At 33.2% G+C, this 20,206-nt stretch overlaps 3 protein-coding genes across 4 annotated transcripts; 2 read left to right on the top strand and 1 right to left on the bottom strand.

Annotated features, from left to right (window-relative positions):
* Window positions 1-305: 305 nt before the first annotated feature.
* Window positions 306-3,666, top strand: LOC123194507 (mitogen-activated protein kinase kinase 6). Its single transcript, XM_044607731.1, has 8 exons — window positions 306-517; window positions 698-782; window positions 1,085-1,219; window positions 1,607-1,831; window positions 1,959-2,141; window positions 2,302-2,525; window positions 3,274-3,319; window positions 3,439-3,666. Exons 1-8 carry the CDS (start codon window positions 444-446, stop codon window positions 3,529-3,531), a joined length of 1,065 nt encoding a protein of 354 aa, XP_044463666.1. The 5' UTR covers window positions 306-443; the 3' UTR covers window positions 3,532-3,666.
* A 2,215-nt stretch (window positions 3,667-5,881) lies between these two features.
* LOC123194508 lies at window positions 5,882-6,933 on the top strand. Its single transcript, XM_044607732.1, has 2 exons — window positions 5,882-6,341; window positions 6,424-6,933. The coding sequence occupies exons 1-2, from the start codon at window positions 6,073-6,075 to the stop codon at window positions 6,701-6,703; spliced, it is 549 nt and encodes a 182-aa protein (XP_044463667.1). The 5' UTR covers window positions 5,882-6,072; the 3' UTR covers window positions 6,704-6,933.
* A 2,977-nt stretch (window positions 6,934-9,910) lies between these two features.
* On the bottom strand, window positions 9,911-19,241 carry LOC123194510 (arginine--tRNA ligase, chloroplastic/mitochondrial-like). Of its 2 annotated transcripts, none has more exons than XM_044607733.1 (18): window positions 19,023-19,241; window positions 18,540-18,610; window positions 18,297-18,433; window positions 18,070-18,145; window positions 17,853-17,954; window positions 17,520-17,735; window positions 17,238-17,318; window positions 15,400-15,483; window positions 15,193-15,297; window positions 14,256-14,434; window positions 13,289-13,373; window positions 12,870-13,056; window positions 12,611-12,680; window positions 11,711-11,780; window positions 11,377-11,466; window positions 10,681-10,749; window positions 10,476-10,574; window positions 9,911-10,168 (listed from the first exon to the last, which is right to left on the bottom strand). In XM_044607733.1, exons 1-18 carry the CDS (start codon window positions 19,132-19,134, stop codon window positions 10,058-10,060), a joined length of 1,944 nt encoding a protein of 647 aa, XP_044463668.1. In that variant the 5' UTR covers window positions 19,135-19,241; the 3' UTR covers window positions 9,911-10,057. The 2 variants fall into 2 exon arrangements, with proteins under 2 accessions (XP_044463668.1, XP_044463669.1); XM_044607734.1 differs by having other exon boundaries at window positions 18,540-18,614; window positions 19,023-19,228.
* Window positions 19,242-20,206: the final 965 nt, after the last annotated feature.

A 20,206-nucleotide genomic window follows, 5' to 3' on the forward strand; every position in this document is an offset into this window, starting at 1 on the left:
TTGTGCATGAAAATTTGATTTTTTTTTTTTTAGTTTTCAATTGATTTATTACATCATATTGCGTGTGATTTAATTTTTTTATAAATAAAATTATATATACAAATTTATTTATATAAAATAATATAATAATTTATGATTAGATGGTATAATCAAATACTCCTAGGTCTGGTTCTATGATTAACTTAAAATTGCAGACCCAAACATGATTGGTGCGCACACACCTGATTATTACCTTCTCCCTAAATCAATTATAAAAAGTAATGGTTATGTTGCGCGGTCTTCCTTGTTTGAATTTATGTTACGTTAACGGCTCACTTTCTCCAGAAAAGAATAATCGACTCTCTCTCTCTCTCTCTCTCTTTCTCTCTCTCTCTCTTTCTCTCTCTCTCAACCCTTAGAAGCAGAACAGTTACTCTAGATTTCTTCAAACCCTAGAACGTCCAATGAAGACCAAGAAGCCACTGAAACAACTCAAACTCTCTGTTCCAGCTCAAGAAACCCCTATCACTTCCTTCTTGTACGTTTCTCTTCGACTTTTTAGATTATAGTCACTGTTTATATTTCTTGATTGGTTCTTTAGTTTTTGCCCGATCAATGGTATGAATATATTTTATATTTGGGATTTACCTGTTAGCTCTCTTTTTTTTGGTTGATTTTATGTGATTAAATTCAATCATTTTGAATTTTGTATTGTCAGGACTGCGAGTGGCACGTTTCATGATGGCGATTTGCTTTTGAATCAGAAAGGTTTGCGCCTCATTTCTGAAGAAAAAGAATCCCGTGTAAGTTCTTTATATTGATTTTGGATTTTATCTTGCTTCTTATTCAGGTTGAAGATATAGTTTTGACTATTCTTGAATTTCAAGGATTCTCTGTTAGCTTCAAAATGCTCTATAACTCTGCTTATAGAAAACATAAATTACAGCCCCGATGATTGATCTTCTCATCCTTGTGTTAGTTAATTTATGTGTCAAGCTCTTGTTACCTGTACATCAGATTTTTTATACACATGTCCAGATTAATTGTTCTCCAATTTGTGTCTTAAACACTCCTAAAATTTGTTTTTTAATTGTAATTTGAATAGGCTTCCGATGGCAAGGAGCTTGATGTTGAGTTCTCTTTGGAAGATCTGGAGACAATCAAAGTGATTGGAAAGGGAAGTGGCGGTGTAGTACAACTTGTTCGCCATAAATGGATTGGAAGATTGTTTGCATTGAAGGTCATTATAATATCACCTAATATGCTTATGGTTCCTTTGGGGCTTCCATATATAAACTCTATTGACATGTTTAGCGTATATTCTTCAACCATTTGCTTGATTAAGAGTTCTAAAATTATTTTGTACCGATCATTAGTATCTTTTCTTTACTCCTTATCCAATTTTAAAGGAAACAAGAGAGATTATGGTGTTTAAATTTTAGAAATTATAACAAAAAAATATGACAGATTCCCTGAAAAATACTTATTATTTCGGTTGGTATTTGTGATTTTAGTACTACATATATTCTTTGTGCAAAAATATGTCAATTTATTAAGGCATCACTGCTCTGGATTAGGAAATTTGATTTCTGAACCATGTGGAATTTCTTTGAGTTGTGTATTACAGGTCATACAGATGAACATACAAGAGGAGATCCGCAAACAGATTGTGCAAGAGCTGAAAATAAATCGGGCATCGCAATGCTCCCATGTAGTAGTTTGCTACCACTCTTTTTATCACAATGGAGTTATTTCTCTTGTGCTAGAGTATATGGACCGTGGTTCGCTGGCAGATGTGATCCGTCAAGTTAAAACAATTCTTGAACCATACCTTGCCGTTGTGTGTAAGCAGGTATGTGAACTTCCTTCATCTGAATTCAATGTTCCAGAGCTTGTGCTACAATACAAAATTCAGTTGCAACATTTCAAAAAATTGTCTGTATCTGACTATAGCATATTTCCTTTTGTATATATTCCAGGTTTTGCAAGGTCTCGTGTACTTGCACAATGAAAGACACGTAATACACAGGGACATAAAACCATCCAATTTACTGGTAAATCATAAAGGTGAAGTGAAGATTACTGATTTTGGTGTCAGTGCAATGCTAGCTAGCTCTATGGGTCAAAGGGATACATTTGTTGGAACTTACAATTATATGTCGGTATGTGAACATTCTATTTCACTGTACTTTGTTTATCATTCCTTGATCTCTATATTTCTTTGAAGTCTTTATAGCTTTTTTCCACACATTCCCACCGCATATGCAGTGTTGTTCATGCTGAATATTGACTTGAAATCTTTGTTTTTGTTTTTTTGTGTAGCCAGAAAGAATTAGCGGGAGCACTTATGACTATAGCAGTGATATATGGAGTTTGGGCATGGTAGTACTTGAGTGTGCTATTGGGCGTTTCCCTTATATTGTATCTGAAGACCAGCAAAGCTGGCCTAGCTTTTATGAGCTGTTGGAAGCAATTGTAGAAAGCCCACCACCAACTGCTCCACCAGATCAATTCTCACCGGAATTTTGTTCATTTGTATCATCCTGGTAACTTAAATAGACGTCAGTTACAATTATTAATGTTGTCTAAATGTGTTGTCTTTTTCTTTTAGTTGCTTGCATTCTTTTTTTTGGTTGTCATTATCTATACTAATAGTTTTAGATACCAATCCATTATTGTATTTTTATCTTATGGAGCCTATCAAGCAGATCTGATGCATAAGCTTGTGGATTTCATTCTCATGATCAATAAAACTATATGTATCTATTTTAAATATACAAATTAGTATATATTTGATATGTATTATCATATGATTGGTTGATTTTGAATTAAGAATAAAGTAATATTCAATTATATAATGACACATAAATATGTATCTATTTGTGTATTCAAAATAGATATACATAATATTACTCTTGTGATGATATGCCATAATTCAGTTTCAATTACTTGAAATTTGAGTCTCATAACCTGAGCTTACATCTACAAGTTTGCTTCTGAAATTTACAGACCCTGATTTATTCTACAGTTATATCTACTGCCACTGACCTTTTTTGTCATTGAATTGAATGGTCTGACTGATAGAATACACTGAGTTTCCCAATTTTATTTCCAAAATGAGAATAGGTGGTCAGTTGTCAATTAACATTGCTGCAATGACACCATGAGAACTTGTCAGAATATTTTGAATTGACTTGATAACTTGCTATCCCTATATTATTTGTATATAGTTATTGCAGGACCAGAATCTATTTGAATATAGTGTTTGACTGCCTATTTCTTTTGTACTTTCAGCATACAGAAGGATCCTCGAGATAGATCATCATCTTTGGACCTCTTGGTAAGTTATTAATCGTACTGCATAGTTCATTTTACATTCTCTTTATTTCACAAGTTCGGTGTTTTTTTCCCTCTTAAGGAAGAGTTGATTCACATATGGATGATTTTTTGTGCTTCCAGAGTCACCCTTTCATCAAAAAGTTTGAAGACAAGGACATTGATCTTGGTATTTTGGTTGGTAGCTTGGAACCTCCTGTTAATTATCCAAGGTAGTTTGTCTTCCATCGATATTTCGATTGTAGTTTGAATTTCCCAGAGTATCAGTAATCGTTATAGGCTAAACATTATGTGTCAACTTTCAAAGTGCTTTATATAAATCATCCTTACAGATTGGGTGCAATATTTCAATTTTGAGACAACTTACTACAAAAATCTGGTATCCTAGTGCTTAGTATTAGAACAATGTTATGTGTACCTATTTTTGGTACATAATTTATGTACACAATGATGTGTTATCATGTAATTAGATGATTTTAAAATATGTGTTATCATATGATGAAAAAACATCCAATCACATAATAACACATCATCTGTGTATACAAATTGTGTACCAAAAATAGGTACACATAGTTTTATTGTTAGTATTATGTGCGCAAATAATAAACACAAATTTGTGTATAAGTAATGACATATCACTATGTGATTATATGTTTATCTCTAATTCAAAATTATTCAATTAAATAATGACATATTATTGTTTATGCACATAATCTTATTGATAAAATTATTAATAATGCAATCCTCGTAACCAAATAGATGAAGAGGAAATGAGATAATAACTCTATGTATTATCATACCAATAAAATTATGTGTATGTATTTTGAATACACAAATATGTATACACTTATATATGTAATCACATAATTGGATGATTTTGAATTAAAGATAAAATAATACATAATCATATGATGATACATATAAATGTATATATATTTATGTATCCAAAATAAATACACATAATATTGCTCTTATCATATTTCTGCCTCTTTTCAACCGTATTTTTACACATTTTCTGAATTCTGGTTGAGTTAATAAGTTAAGCTACATGTGCTTAATTTTTTGGAGTGCTTTTCGTGGATATAAATGGCTGAGTCCTTATCTGGTAAGTAACTTTAATTCAGATGGTTCAAGTTAGATGCTGGGTGGGTATGGGCGGCTTTGTGCCTAATTTCACGCCAATTCAGTCAGTTGGATAGGGTAGGTTTCATAGTCTTCCCACATTGAGGATGTTAATCACAACAGAAGAAAATAACTGAAGAAAGAAAAAAACTCCCTTGTTTAAAATATATTTATATATTGCAAGAGCAATTTTTTTTATATATATTCTTTTAGTACATAAATAAATATATATATATATATATTTATATATATCATCACATAATTAGATATTATTTTAATTTTAATTTAAAATCATTCGATCATATGATGATATATATTAATTATATATCTATTTATATACTTAAAATAAATATTTATAATTTTATTGAAATTTCAATATACAATTTATGTTTTTCATCAATATTGTATGATAATTAAAAGACTCAATTTTATTCATTTCAGGAAACATTGTTAGATCTCACATGTTTTCTTAATCGTGGTGGCTGCCTAAATGGGAAAATTGTGGGGTAGGAATTAGGAAGGGGTCAAGTAATTTGTTAGAGAAAAATACTAGTGAAGCATTTAAAGCATTAATAATAATAATAATAAAAGTAGGTGAGTTGTCCAACACCTGTGTACATTGCATTTCATAGATAAGATTACTGGGAGAATTAAAATGGCAGCAGCTAACATAGCACGTGGTGGCAGTTTGGGTGCCCATCAGATACCCACAGCCTTTTCCCCAATCATCTTAGTCAGCCTTCTTATCCTAACCTCCCCTAATTTCGCCCTTAAACATCATCTCCATAGCCCATAAATATTCAATAATTCATAACTTAATTTTATACATTAAAATAAATCTATATAATATATATTATAAAGATCTGGGATTTTTTACGTAATAAAATTATATATAAAAACTTTTGAATATATAATTAAATACATAATAATATATCATCATATACTTAAATGATTTTAAATTAAAGATAAAATAATATTTAATTATATTATAACACATTATTTATATATTTAAAAGTATATACTCTAAAATATGTATATAAAGTATTATTCTTCTCATGTAAGTTTTGAATCAAATGAGTAAACGACAAATAATGTTCATACGCATTAGTGAAAATGGGGACAAAGAAATTCTTGGATTATATCATGTTAAGGGGAAGTTAAACAAGAATTATTGCAAGTATTATCCATGCCCACCACCGAAAATTGGTGTTTTTGGGCATAACTTTTGCTTTGTATTTTTGGCCTTGAAATATGGAAATATGTAATTTTGTCATAGCTTTATGAGGCAAAGTTGCCAAAGATGGAGACCTGAGTTAAGCCAAATAAAAAGAAGTGACTCGGATATGGATGCCTTCAAAATTAGACCTTATCCTTTTTCCTTGTAGTATGGGAAAGGTAATAAGTTTAAACCATACACAGTTGATAATTACAAATCTATGCATATTATATTTTATGTATAAACAAACATTATCCAATGTTTTCAGGCCACCGAGTACAATGTATTATGTCTGTGCATATATATTTACATATATGCTCCCTCTTCAAAGACCATAGAAGAAAAAGTCTGCAAACTGAGATCTTGAAGAATCGAACCATTAATTCAACTTATGAAATTTTGTGAGGTGGGTTTCGATCATGGATGGCAGCAACCAGATATTTGAACATCTGAGTTTGAAGAAAAAACCAGATGATAAGTGGGTGATTACAGAAGATGGTAAAGAAAATTCTGAGTCAGTTTCATCTGTTGAATCCTTAGAAGATTCAACAAACTCTGCTTCTTCTTCATTGCATTCATCAGAGTTGATGGAGGATGCCTCTTCTTTGGGATCATGTACATCTTCTTCATCATCTTCAAATGGACCTTTGTATGAATTATCAGAGCTTGTTGCTCAACTCCCCATCAAGTAAGTAGAGATGAATGATGTATAACTTGTTCTTAAATAATTATAGTTTTATCGTCTAAAGCTTCTAAATTTTGTTATGCAGAAGGGGGCTTTCAAAGTTTTATGAGGGGAAGTCTCAATCTTTTACATCTTTAGCAAGTGTGAAGAGCCTAGAAGATCTTGTGAAGAAGGGGGCTCCTTGTAGATTAAAAATGAAGTCATGCAAGAGCTATGCAGCTGGTTTAGATTGCCACAAGAAGCCATACAGTCCCAAGGCTACCATCTCAAAGAAGCCTTCGACTATCAGGGGATCCTTTTTATCATCGATAGGTAGAAATAATTTGGTGAGTGCTTGCAGGCCGTCACTACGGAAGAACTTTTGATATGGGCAAAACTAATATTGGAACTTTCATGAATATGTAGCAAACAAGCCTTATAATTTAGGTTTTTTTACCGGTTAAGCTTGAGAGTTGAGATGATGTTAATATGTCTTCCGGTTTGAGGCTTTATCTACATTTGTTCAGTAACTTGCTAACCTCTATGTGATGAATTTCTTGTGAAAGAGATCATAAACTAGAATGGAAAGTTTGTATTATAAAGCGTTTGTTAGGAACCTAGACCTTCCATGCCTGAATTAAGAGCAACTCAATTTCTAGCAAACAAACAGACCAAAACCAAGCAACAAAACCCACACTCAAATCTGGAAAATCACAGCTTTTATACATGTTAGGGTAGTATGGAGTTAATCGACATTTATGTTATTTTGTAATCATTTCAATTTTAATTTCTTATAAGCAGATAAATGTCTTAAAAATGATTAAATCGCACTGAAAAATTTAGTGTATAAAAACTGATCATGAAAGTTCTATATTTATATTAGGTGATTCTTTTTAAATCCTTTGTAGTTTTGATGTTGTCATGACCAAAAGAACATATAATTGTAATAGATTATCATAGTGTTGAACTATCCCATTGAAAGATGATGACAAATCTTACGTGTTAAAGATGTTTGTTGTCAATTTAATGCAACAAATGAGTTCACATTATATACGGGTTCACTAGATAGACCCACTAAGAAGATTTTATATGGATGGTTACTTTAGTATTTATGAAATATATCTTTTTAATGAATATAGGTATATGCGTTCCTAAACTTGAAAGAGACCAAACCATTTTATATAAAAGTCGATATGGTTTGACATTAGTCAAATGCAATCCTTATAAAGGGTTGCAAAAAATATGATAATTGACCGTTTCGAGATAGATACAAAAGTTATGATGAATTAATAGAAGATTTATCACTCTCAAACACAAGAGCTAATATCTCAAATAGACCCATTAACAGATAATAACAACTACAAAAACCTAAATTTGTGGTTATAGTGAAATTGAGTTACTACTTAATCTAATATCGTTTGATCATTAACAAAAGTTAGTTAATGTATATCGAAGATTCCCTAAGGGAGACATTTACTCTAGATTTTAATCTTAAAAGAGATATCATATGATAAAAAAATCAAATTATGCGAGTAATCGTATCATTGACAGGTTAAGAAGTCAATCGCAAACAATTCATTAGTTAGGTAGTTATGATGTCTTGGTAGAAGTCAATTTTGGTCTATTTTCGAAAGGTTACTAAGTTAAGAGGTTGACAAGAATTCAATCACTACCAACGTAATGAAGAGCATATAAGTTATGCATAAAAGAAGTTGATCAAACTCTAAAAGTATAAGATTATCCAAGTTTAACCCAATCTAGATTCGAGTTTCAAGTCTAAGAAGGTATTTGGGCTCGAAATATAATTTATTGTACCTAGGGATCAAAGTGTAATAATCCTAAGGTGTTTGTTTGTGTATAAAATTAAATAATATTAGGTTTATCAATTAGATCAAGATAAACCCAAAAAAGATTTCTTTTGACCTATGTACAGTTGTGCAAGCATCATGCACATGCATACATGGTGTTTGGATAAAGAGAATCCAATATCCTTATCTACCCCAAAATTCGAAGAAATTACGGATTGTACGGGATTAGATAAAGTAATGTATGTTTGTACATTATCAATGTACAACCGTAAATGGTGTCTGTATAAACAGTTGTGAATTTCACAGTTTCACCTCTTCCACTCTTCACATACATATACATACGCCATTGACTATGCCATTTGAAATTGTCAAGAAGTTGGGTCCAAATGTCTAAACCATTGACTTGCCCCCAAACTATGGTTTTAGTTCAATCTTCAATATCTCTAATTTGATAGATTTTAATGGGAATATGGATTAAAATACATTGCCAAAAGATCTTTCAAAGATGCCATTATTTGTGTCCCTTCGAGCACTAGAACTCGCAATAAGGTTGCATCAATTCTCAATCATTAGTTTGTCACAACACATCGAGGAGGTTATTACAAATCCTTGGTAAGATGGAAGAATCGTCTGAACTCCAATTCTACATGGTTACAAATAGCACAGCTACAATGTTCGCATCCAAATTTATTCGCTTCATACGTTGCTCAAGACTTGCCACCAAAGTCAAGTTCTTTAGGAGGGCGACAGTTGATGCAAAAATTATGTCTTAGATGATGTTAGAGGACTTGATATGTGGTTGTATAAAGAATATCTTGCTGCTAGAGTACTTCTCACGTAGTTGAAATTATATCCTAGTAAGAGTTTATGATCATTTTAACTTAATTTGAACATTTCACATAATTCACTCCTAAATTGGTTGCCTAAATCTCTACAATTCAGTTGCAATTTCTTTTATTATTCAATATAGAGAGATTCTATTTGAACAACCATTGTCTTTCAGTGTGAGATTGTGAAGCGTTACATCAACTTTTCTTTCTCTTTAATCTTTAAACCATGCACACAAGAAATTTTCTCCTCTTCAGTAATTTTGCTTACATAAAAGTATCCCATTGGCAAGGATCCTCCAGATCGAACACTGACAGCTGAATTAACAGCAACGCAATTTCTATCGAACAAAAAGGCCAAAACCAAGCAACAAAGGAGGAGTTATCTACAGTAGATATCCTGGATAATTGCAATCAAAATACCTTTTCTATACCCTGATACTTAGCCTAGGTCAAAATTCAAACACCAAACAGAAAGTAGCAACCACACAAGTGAAGGTAGCTTTGAATCCAACAAAAAGTCCTGCAAATCCACCCGCCATACCTGATTCTGTGTTTCACTTACAGAGATACTGCAAATACAATACCAAATATAAGTGTTAAAACACTCCCTGGCTGCTTCTTGTTATCTAATCGTTTGCCTTGTAAGAAACAGCTCGGCTGATTCTATGAGAGATTCAACAAAGGATTAGCTGGAAAGGCTATATTTGATTTCAATACAGATGCAAACTTATTTACACTGATCTGAATTCTAATTACAAGAAGTTGAAAATAGGGACTAGGAGGATATATGGTATTATACAATTACAAAAAATCTGCGGTTGATTCAGATATGGTGGACGATTATTTGAAAGTGAGCTCCGTGGGCACTCATGCATACAAATCTGTATGTGACTCAATGCAACTTCGGTATGTTAAGTATGCAGGTAGACCTTTGAAACCAGCTTCACCATTAAAAAACACATTCAAAATCTGACTTATAGTAATTGCTTGGACAAATTTTCCAACAAAAATTTGCCAAAAGTGCTATTCTGAATACATTCTCTAAATGAAGCGAATAACTTACAACCCTTCATAATGGGCTATGCATTTGAACAGTAAAATGTCATATCTTGTAAACGGGCACAATCCCAAGAAGATAAAAGCATTTCCTCATAACTGTTGCTGTTGCTTCACAAAGTAAAAGTCTGCTTGTTTCCTCAGCTGACCCAACAACCTACATGCCATTTTTCAATAATAAAATGAAGTTATGTAATATGAAATTTAATAAGTCATCTATACAATATTTATGCAAATTTCAAGTGTATCTTCATCTTGCAGGACAATAAAATTTCATTGCAAAGTGACCTCTTTGCTTGGTTAATATGGTTAACAAAGGTGGCTAAATCATACTTGGTTGCTGTCTTCCTATTCAACTGGATGGATGAACTAGCCAGTGAGCTACTTCCCTACCTCACCTCATGTGAGAAAAATGATGAAATCAAATACAAAATATCTACCACCATATAGAGTCTTGTTCATACCTGACAATTGGAATAAAATTTTGTGAAGTATTCAGATAAATTGTAAAGATATTCACACAAGACGTTCGGCAGAAGATTAGAGCAGGCCTCCTCAACAACCTGAAACATGAAGGAAATCACATCAATCATAAGTAAAATTTCTAATGATAAGCAAATAAAATACCATCCCAACTAAGGTCAAGAAATGTAAAGGAAAAACGTCTACCTCAGAAAATTGTAGCAAATGAAGTCCCAACGCACGCTCATCCGCATGATTCAACACTAATGATCCCATCTGTGAATCAAATATTTGAATTTTTAGAACAAAGCATAGCAAAGGCCACACCTCTACACAATAAGATGCTAATTTGCTTAGCAACACAACAGTGATATACTGACTCCCTGATTTGTGATCCAACTACAGAATATTCCTGTAAATTATGATGAACAGGCTGTAATTTCAACTCCAGCAACCTCCATATTCTGGAAAGATAAGTATTAAAAACTTCAAAATATTTGACAATTTGAAACCTCGAGCTTTAAGGGGGGTAATATATATGCCAGGCTTATTTAGGTTTTAGGGTGTAAGCACATCGATCCATTAGCTAGATTAAAGTATAATACTAAGCCATAGATTAAACTTCAACATAGATTCATTTAGAAACCATCTGAATATAAGAAAAGCAGCTAATGTATGGGCACCAGCTAATTCAACTGCTTAAGCATCCACACCAACCCAACTTAGTGTTGGATTCAAATAATGGGGTGGGGTAGATGAAATCGTATTTGGGGTGGATTGCCTCAAACCCAAATATTGCCACTTACTTAGGTTAGGATACATGCAAAAAATAAAAGTGAGAAATTAAAAACACTGCTACAACAAGGAATTAAGCATTGTGTTTGCTTTCAATAGAAAACTTACCTTCTTCAACTCTTCAATATCTTTGCCAGATTTCCTGATGATGGAACAAATCCGTGCATGAGCATACAGCAAATAAACAGCAGTATTTCCCTGTTCATATAAAATTTAGAATGTAAGAAAAATTAACCATAGGAGTAGTGATAATCACAGATTAAGAATAATGAAAGTGGGTGTGGCTGTTCATTAATTGTAGACACCAACTCCGATTAGAATACTGCACTGGTGACATGTAAACCAAAAGCAAAGGAAAACAGGAAGAATACACAGAAAAGATTTCAATAAAATGATATTTAGAACTAATCAAACTAAACATCAGTAAATAGTAGGGATGTACCTTATCATTAAGCATCTGATCAAAATTAAATGTATAATTGGTCAATCTGTTGTTCTTCAGGTCAGCGTACCTGCCAAGACACATGTAAACATATATTACATATCATAAAGGGAACTAACAACCAAATAAAAAGCCATGGTCATTACAAGGTGACAATAATGTAAGTCGTTTGAGATCCAATTCACATGCTATTCATCATTTATTTAATCCACAAACTTTACATGGTTTATAAGATCCAGCACAATGTTGCATGGACGAAAATACCTCACTGCATATATTTGATAGAATATGTACAGTCAACAATCATGGAAATGATAAATTTCATTGATTACCATAGTAATTAAATAATTTTAAAAAGCATATTTCTAAAGAAAAAAAAAACCTCCCAAAAAGTCTACTTTGACATGTTCTTAATGCAACTACCCCACTTTGATAAGCCTCCCTTCGCAAACCCAGAATGCCATCCTTTTCTCATATAAGGTGAAAAGATATTTGGTCCAAGAGCAATGGCCTAAGTGCAACAAATTATTAATACATCATAAGTAAACTGAAAAGGGTGTTTATTAGTAAAATCTGGCAGTTGGCAGAAGGAATTGACCATGAAAAATTGATTAATTGAATGAGACTGGTAGGCAATAATATATCTAGAAAATGGAGTCAACAGAAAAACGATTCCAAAGATCCACAGAACCATTTTCAAAAATTTGAGAATATAATGGTTGTCAATATATACTGGAGTCATAACAATGTTTCATCAACATAGCGAATGAAGTATCTCCTTTTTATTTTTTTGTTTCTTTCTTTTCTTGAGTGCATGCAGCCTGTTTAGCAAGCTACAATCAATGATTCTGGCGATTCAAACTGTTGCCAAGGAAGGCTTATAAGATTATAAAAGCTTACTTAACAGCACCATAACCAACTGCCTCAGCAGTTTGCTCCAGCTCATCCGCAGTCCATTCTTCAGCCTTACCTAGTCAGGGATAGATGAAATATAATCACACTTGTGAAAATGAAAGGTAACTCACAGAAGCACATGAAATTCACAGGTAACTTACAGGAACAAAAACTAAATAAGCACACAAAATCAGACTATGCATACAGTGAGATGGGGCACATTTCTAGTGATTTAAAAAAGAAAATAGATCACTGAATATTATACCACGCTCAATTAGTGTTGCTTTACTGCGACTCTTGGCTTCATCAAGTAAATCAACTAACCGAACTACTTCACTGCTACGAGTCCGAAAACGCTTGCCATCTTCTCCAAGAACAAGGCCAAAACCCACATGGCTAGCTTTAGGATAAGTACTACCATCAGATGGAAGCCAACCAGCACGTTTGGCAGCCTGAATATAAAATCATAAGCATGTATTACCTTCTGATTCCGTTATAGAATACCATTTGCACATCTCCACAATTGGTACAAGGAAATGATTCTCACTTTGTAATTTAACTGACTTAAGGGAATTAGCACTAAAATGTCATTACTGGTCAAATAACAGGGGAAAAAGGAGAGTTTTGACAATACGCATGAAAAACCACATAAAAAGAAAACAGGGCATGGCTTTTGATACATACGCTGAACACCATATCAAAATGTTGCTGCTGACCAACATCAGTAACATAAATAATCCATTCAGCCTTCTCTTCATTAAGACGATACCTGCACAATTTAAGCAGTGCGGTAAATAACACTAAGTTAACTATTTACCACTTCTATACCACAGAGAAATGTAATCAAGTGAATGTTGATTAACATAATGTAGTTGAGTAACTCACAACAGCATATTTCAAAAAATGAACAGGTTAAAAACCTCAAAAAAAAAGCATTTAGATGTTTTCGAGAATGCAAAAGAAAACAGGTAACAACTCAGTGGAAACTGTATGACATGATCCTGAGAGATATCCACAACACACCACTGAATGACAAATTCGTAGCATGGCACTAACTGACAGCAAAAATAGCAACTCCAAACAGTTCAACACAAACTGTCAAACTCTGCATGCTATGCTGTATAAAAAATTAGCAAGATACCAAAATAAGGCAATTGAATTCACTAATCCATATATCATATTAAATTTCCATGAAACTTATCTAAATTTTGCAAGCCCAAGACTCCATGTAACTCCAACAGAGAATTAAAAAGGGAAGATTCTGATATTTGATATTTACGTTTACAATCATCAATAAACTAACCTCTCTAGTTCTAAATTTTGATTGCTACCCAAAAAAGAAAGGCAACAGGTCCAATTATTGATATATAATAAGTGCAACAAGTTTGCAGAGTGCTATTAGTTGTGTTACGAGCATAAATTTGTGAAAATTGTATAAGACACTGGCATAACCCACTCTATTTCAGTCTTTCTCGACTACGTAAGACATTTATCAGCATTTCTGGCTGACTTAGCAATTAAAACACAACAAAAATCTAGGAAATGCACAAACAAACAAAAGAAAAGTTAAGAATCTCAAGATCTCCAATCCATTGGCTCCAAAATTTTATTTTCAAAATGTAATAGAAGAAGAATAGAACAAAAGACTAACCAGAGTGCAGCTAGATCTGTTGAAGCATAGTTGAAACCACCATCACTCTTAACAACAATGAGAGGTATGTTAACCCCTTCAATAAAGATCACACGAGCACCCTGACTTTCTTCAACTAACCCTAGCTTCGTCAATGCCTCAATCACCCCAGGAATATACGGATTATAAAAACTTTCCCCCTGTCAACAAAGAAAAACAATGTAATGCATTCTGAATTTTCCCAAATCTTTTGTATTAACTATATCAGCTAAAAACTTGAATAGACCTATGCAGTAAATCAATCTGGAAAAAGAGCTCAGATTGTTTGTACACAACTATAATTCAAAATATTCCAAATCTCTCTGTTTTTGTTTCAAGTCATGAAAAGCACAACTCAACATCATCATATACAACAAAATCTTGTAAAATAAAATTCCAAAAATCAAAAGGTAATCTTTCACTGCAATGGTATAGCTGGAGTTGAATTTATTATAACAATGTTCTTCAAAACCTTTCTCTACATCAGAACATTACTATATGTGTAACTTAATGTCATTCTTTAGTTACCTCTTCCAAAGGTCACTAAGACATAATGTTACTACAGCCACACTCATTAACTTGACAATGTTGCAGATTTACATATTATTGCCACTAACAGCTTCAAGGCACACACTAATTTCCCTAAAACTAATTTGGTAGCAGAGCTTATATGAAAGAATCACAGAATATAACTCATGCTAGGAGGATTTAAGAAATTCAACTCATTTAACAAAAGTGGCATGCCAGAATATTAAGTAAAGCAGGTTTCCAGCTACAATTGTCATGCTTATACAAAACTAAATGGCACAAACAAAATATTTTATTTATAAATGCACGAGTTTCTAGGGAACCCATTAGTGGCCATGAAAAGTTAGCATGGTGCACAACCAGAGAGTGTTAAATAAAGATAATTTTTTACCTTCTCCTCTAGCTGAACTCTAAGCCGTTGATAGACCTTATCAAACTCTCTTCGACTGATCTCACATATCTGTGCCCAAGCCTGGTAATACTTGGGTTCCCCGCCCTGTAATGATTTTGGTATAACAAGAATACATAGGGAAGTTTACACATGAAAAATTAGAAATCTCACAGATCATTTAAAGATCTTTCAGTGTAAACAGTTTACCTGGAGCCGAACCACAGCCTTTTGCGCTCTCTCCTTAAAAGCAGGATCAGAGTCAAATCGCTGTTTGGATGCCTTGTAGAATGCCTAATAGAACACCATGCAAGTTAGATTTGTAATAAACCATGCAGAATGGAAACGGAAATGTGGAAACAGAAACACTAAAACGTATTTTCTCAAAAACATAGGAGCGGAAACATGGGGAAATGTATAAATATGAAAAATATAGAGGTCCTTTTATAAATATCAAATTTCATAAAAAAAATACATGTATTTCTTAAAAAAAATACAACAACTTTTTAGAAACAATAAAGTATGCACTCAATTAACTTAATCTGTCAATCGACAACTAAATAAAATAGTGTATATCAAATCTAATTAAGTTGATTTTTTGAGTGTTTACTGATTGTGTGAGAACCTAGAGAGGAAGAGGAGATAAGTTTTAACACACCAAAGAAGAAAGAAGCTTCAGATGTCAGAGAGAAAAGGAAAGGAAATCAAAGTTAGTGTTCAAAATTGTGAAAGAAAGTGAAATATGAAATCAATTAAAAAATAAGTAAAATATTTTTTTTCCTAAAATGTTTTTCAAATTTTTTTTATAATTCTGAAACGCTCCCAAAAAGTTTTGTACCAGTTTTGGGGCGTTTTGGAAACACAAAAGTGTTAATAACCATCATATTAAACTTTGCATCTTTAGCACCAAGAAAATAACTAATCTGAAATATTGATTCATCATTTCCACATGCATAACAGTTTCCAACAAAGTTAAGGACAACAATAAACATACACCATGAAAGATTCCTAAACAATTTTTTATACATTTTATCAGGAGCTGATGGCTTAATTAGACGTTACATTTTATAGCTTCCTCGTTAATATATGAATACTCTTCCGGCGAAAGGACTATTTCCCACCCAAAGTATGCTTTTTTTTCCAAATTCCCTCTGTTAATTTTGAAAATCCCATTTACCTACCCATGGGCTGTTAAAAAGAACGATTTCAAGAACAAAATCGTCATTTTATCTGTAATATTAAAAATAAACTTAAATTTTATTTTATTTTTCCCCCTAAACCCTAAAAACTAATAATTTTCCCAACCAAAGTTTTAAAAAACAACATTTTCCCCCCTAGGGTTTCCAAATTTTTGATTGAATTTTCCGACAACGACTGACGATCTCCAGGTGACGTCTCTTCCTCCCCGGCGTCTCCTCTTTCCGACCGTGCGACGTCTCCCCCTCCTCGGCCTCTTAGTCAAAGACAAAGACGAGTCGCCTTCGTTCTTCGTCTTCGTCGACGACAACATCACACGCCATCAAAAGATATATAGCCGGAAGGAGGGGCCGTTGGAGAGAGAGAGTAGGTGCTTGGAGATCGCCGAAAAAATTAGATCTAAAAGTTTGAAAACCTTAGGAGGGAAATGCAGTTTTTTAAAACTGGGGTTGGGGAAAAATTGTTAGTTTTTAGAGTTGTGGGGGGAGGGGGGGGGTTGGGAATGATGTAACTAACGGACTCAATTAATTTTAACGGTCATGGGTGGGTAAATAGGATTTTCAAAGTTAATAGGAGGGAATTTAGAAAAAAAAAACATACTTTGGGTGGGAAATAGTCCTTTGGCCTACTCTTTAACTGAAACTTAGTAGAGCCAATGTCTTCTGTTGCACACAAAAAACAGTTTCTTTGATGTACAAAATGATTTTTTCCCCTTTTTGTTTACCCTTTTTATTACAGGAACTTTATAGGATGAAGTTGCACCAATTATTGCAATGCAAAGTGCTATATATGGTCAGTTTCTATAAACTTTAGACTTCAGCATTCCAAGATTATTAATATATTTCACTCACCTGTAAATCTCCAATGGCAGTTTCATTAACATCTTCAAAATTTGGAAACTTCTCGAAGAGATATTCAATCAGCATACCAAACTGCAAAACAAGTTTGAAATCTTTAAGCTGGATGGAATGATGAAGTGAAATGAAGGTTGGAGGATCAACAGAATCAATAATACACTAAAGAGATAAGCTAACCCATATCAGTAATCTAAAATTAATGTTGATGATTTAAGCCTTTAAAAGACACGAGAAGCATCCACACAGAGGACACATATTTTCAGAAACCAAATATACCTGTGTACCCCAGTCACCAACATGATTCCGCCTAAGAACTTCAACATTGGAAAATTCAAGCATTCGGGCTAGTGAGTCACCGATAATAGTAGATCTCAAATGACCAACGTGCATTTCTTTTGCAATATTAGGTGAGGAAAAGTCGACCACGGCCTTTTTTACATGAAGCCTTGGTGCCCATGTTTCAATACCATCAATTAGCATCTTCTGAATAGTCTGCAATAGCAATCAACAAATAAGCAATCTTGCAAAACTATTGCAACTATTATAAAACAGGGGAAATAAGATGAAACAAAATTACAGATTTTAATTAGAAAAAAGACAAGCAGACACCTTAGCTATCCAATTCTTTGCTAACACAACATTCACAAATCCAGGTCCTGCCACAGAGCAAGATTCTATCATTTCAGACAGAGGAAGATTTTTCATGATGGCCTAACCAAGAGAAAAGATCGTAAACAATTATTTGATGCAATCAAATAAGTCCAAAAGCAAAGTCATCCACAATCAAAGTAGAAGGTAGAAATATACAGAATGACAATACAAATACCTGTCCAACTGATGGGGGACCCCTAAACTCAGTACCCTTTCCTTTGATTTTGGACCATAGACCCATGGCATTATTGCTGCAGCAAATTTAAATAAATTCATACAGAAGGGATATACAAACATGAACTTAAAAACTAACTATAGGCCTAGTTTATATATCACTTCTAAAGAAAACTCTCATTAACTATTTCTAATAAATATTTTCAGGGTACAAGCACAGTATCATACCATTGGTAATCACCGAATTTAGCAGTGCAGGCAGCAACTAATGGTTCTACATCTGGCTCATTAGGTACCGTTATTTTAAGTGATTCCTCAAACAGTTTAGCTAATTGTCGCTTTACATTGCCCACATTTGCTTCTTCCTGCATGACAACAAGCGACCAGTTTCAAATTTCAGGACAATTCAGTTGCAACAGACATGAACCTCCCAGGTACACATGATAAAAATAAATAAATAAATCAGCTAACCTTAGCCATGCTTGCTACTGTACGAGTCTTTGTTGCCAACGCAAGCCTTCTAGATGTTGCCCTCAAAAGGTCTATCTAGTTTCGCAATTAAAACATAAAATTACTCCCAATAATACAATAATATACCGGATAGAAAAAATATATATAGAACAGAAGACCCGCCCGAACAACCAATGAATCAATTAAGGCTTATCTTCGAATTTTCAACTTTCTTTATGAAGAAACGAAGCAGAAAATTCCATCGAATTTAGATTCTATTTTCCTAAAAAACAAAAGAATACCCAGCAAACAACGAGAAAACTAAATAAATGATTAATTCTAATAGAGAAGAAAGAAAAATAAACTAACATGCAATTAGTCCTAGATAAGTATAGAGCAGAAAATAAAATGAATTTCAGATCATGTGAGAACAAGCAAGAGTTTGAGCCGTTAATTATCTTGAACACAAATAGAGAAAGAGAGAGGAAATATATGAAGGCTTACCAGAGGCAGAAAGTGAGGAAGAAGAGTGAAAACTAGAGAGTCGATTTAAGGAGAGGAACGAGGAAGAAGAAACCGGCGCCAGTAGAAGGGTTAAGGACCCTATGGCTATCATAACTTAGCTTTTATATATCTATTTGGTTTTAGTTTGGAGCTGAAGACAACCAAACCCTCGCTCACTCAGCCTAACGTCTCCATTGAACTATCCACTCAGAATCCCTGCTTCTTCGGCTTAGTAACTTAGTTGGGCTTTTCGCGAATCCAATTCTTTTCAGCATATTTTTTGTCGGGTTCGGTTGGTCTGCCATGGGGTGCTGACATGGCAGCCACCGGAATATTTTATTTATTCTTGAATTATTAACATTTTCCCAACTGTTTTTTTACATTTAATGCATAAATCATATTTTCTCACCAAAATTTTAATTCCGTTTAAAAAAAAAATACAAATATAGATATTATAATTATCATATCATCCCGGGTAAATTTTCCATCTTATATCTTCTTCTACTTCCTCTTTTGTTAATCTCATTTTGTCTTGCCTTTGATTCACTTATTTATATTGGCAAAGATTACCTTGTTGTCTATGTTAGGAGTTTTTCCGGATATAATAAATGAGTTCTTTTTCCTTTTATTTTATTAGTTAACTAATTAATTCGAAGTACTAGGCAATTTTCAAAAGGAGGCACAGTAACTTTTACAATTTTTTACATTCCTATAGGGGAACAATAGGGTTGATTTATTACGGCGTGTTGTGTGGTGCCATCAAAGGTCTAAAAATCCAGACCCCAAACTCACACTCCAACCATTCAAGTGGATTGCAATGAAAATGGGCAATATGGGTAAAGTGTGATGGTCAAAGTAGTCTCTCCTGTATAAGAGAATATCATTTTTGTTGACTAACATTTTGTTGTCATAACCCTTGGAGGCAATGTTCGTCAAGCGTGGGAGTTTCTTTGAAAAATGAGTAACTGAGATGTTGAATGAGACGAAAAAAATTTGAGATTGATTCAATGGTTAGTGATATAAAATACATTTTATTCTCTATTGAAGTCATATAAACAGTTGATAAGAGTGGATAAAATAATAGTAAAATTGTTGAGGAAAAAGATTTAAATGGTCGATTGTTCTTAAAGAAGCTGAATGTACTGAACATGGATGTGGGGGAGTTTAGATTCAGCTAGGTTTCG

Source organism: Mangifera indica, chromosome 13 (assembly GCF_011075055.1).
Source record: "Mangifera indica cultivar Alphonso chromosome 13, CATAS_Mindica_2.1, whole genome shotgun sequence".
Classification (NCBI taxonomy): Eukaryota; Viridiplantae; Streptophyta; class Magnoliopsida; order Sapindales; family Anacardiaceae; genus Mangifera; species Mangifera indica.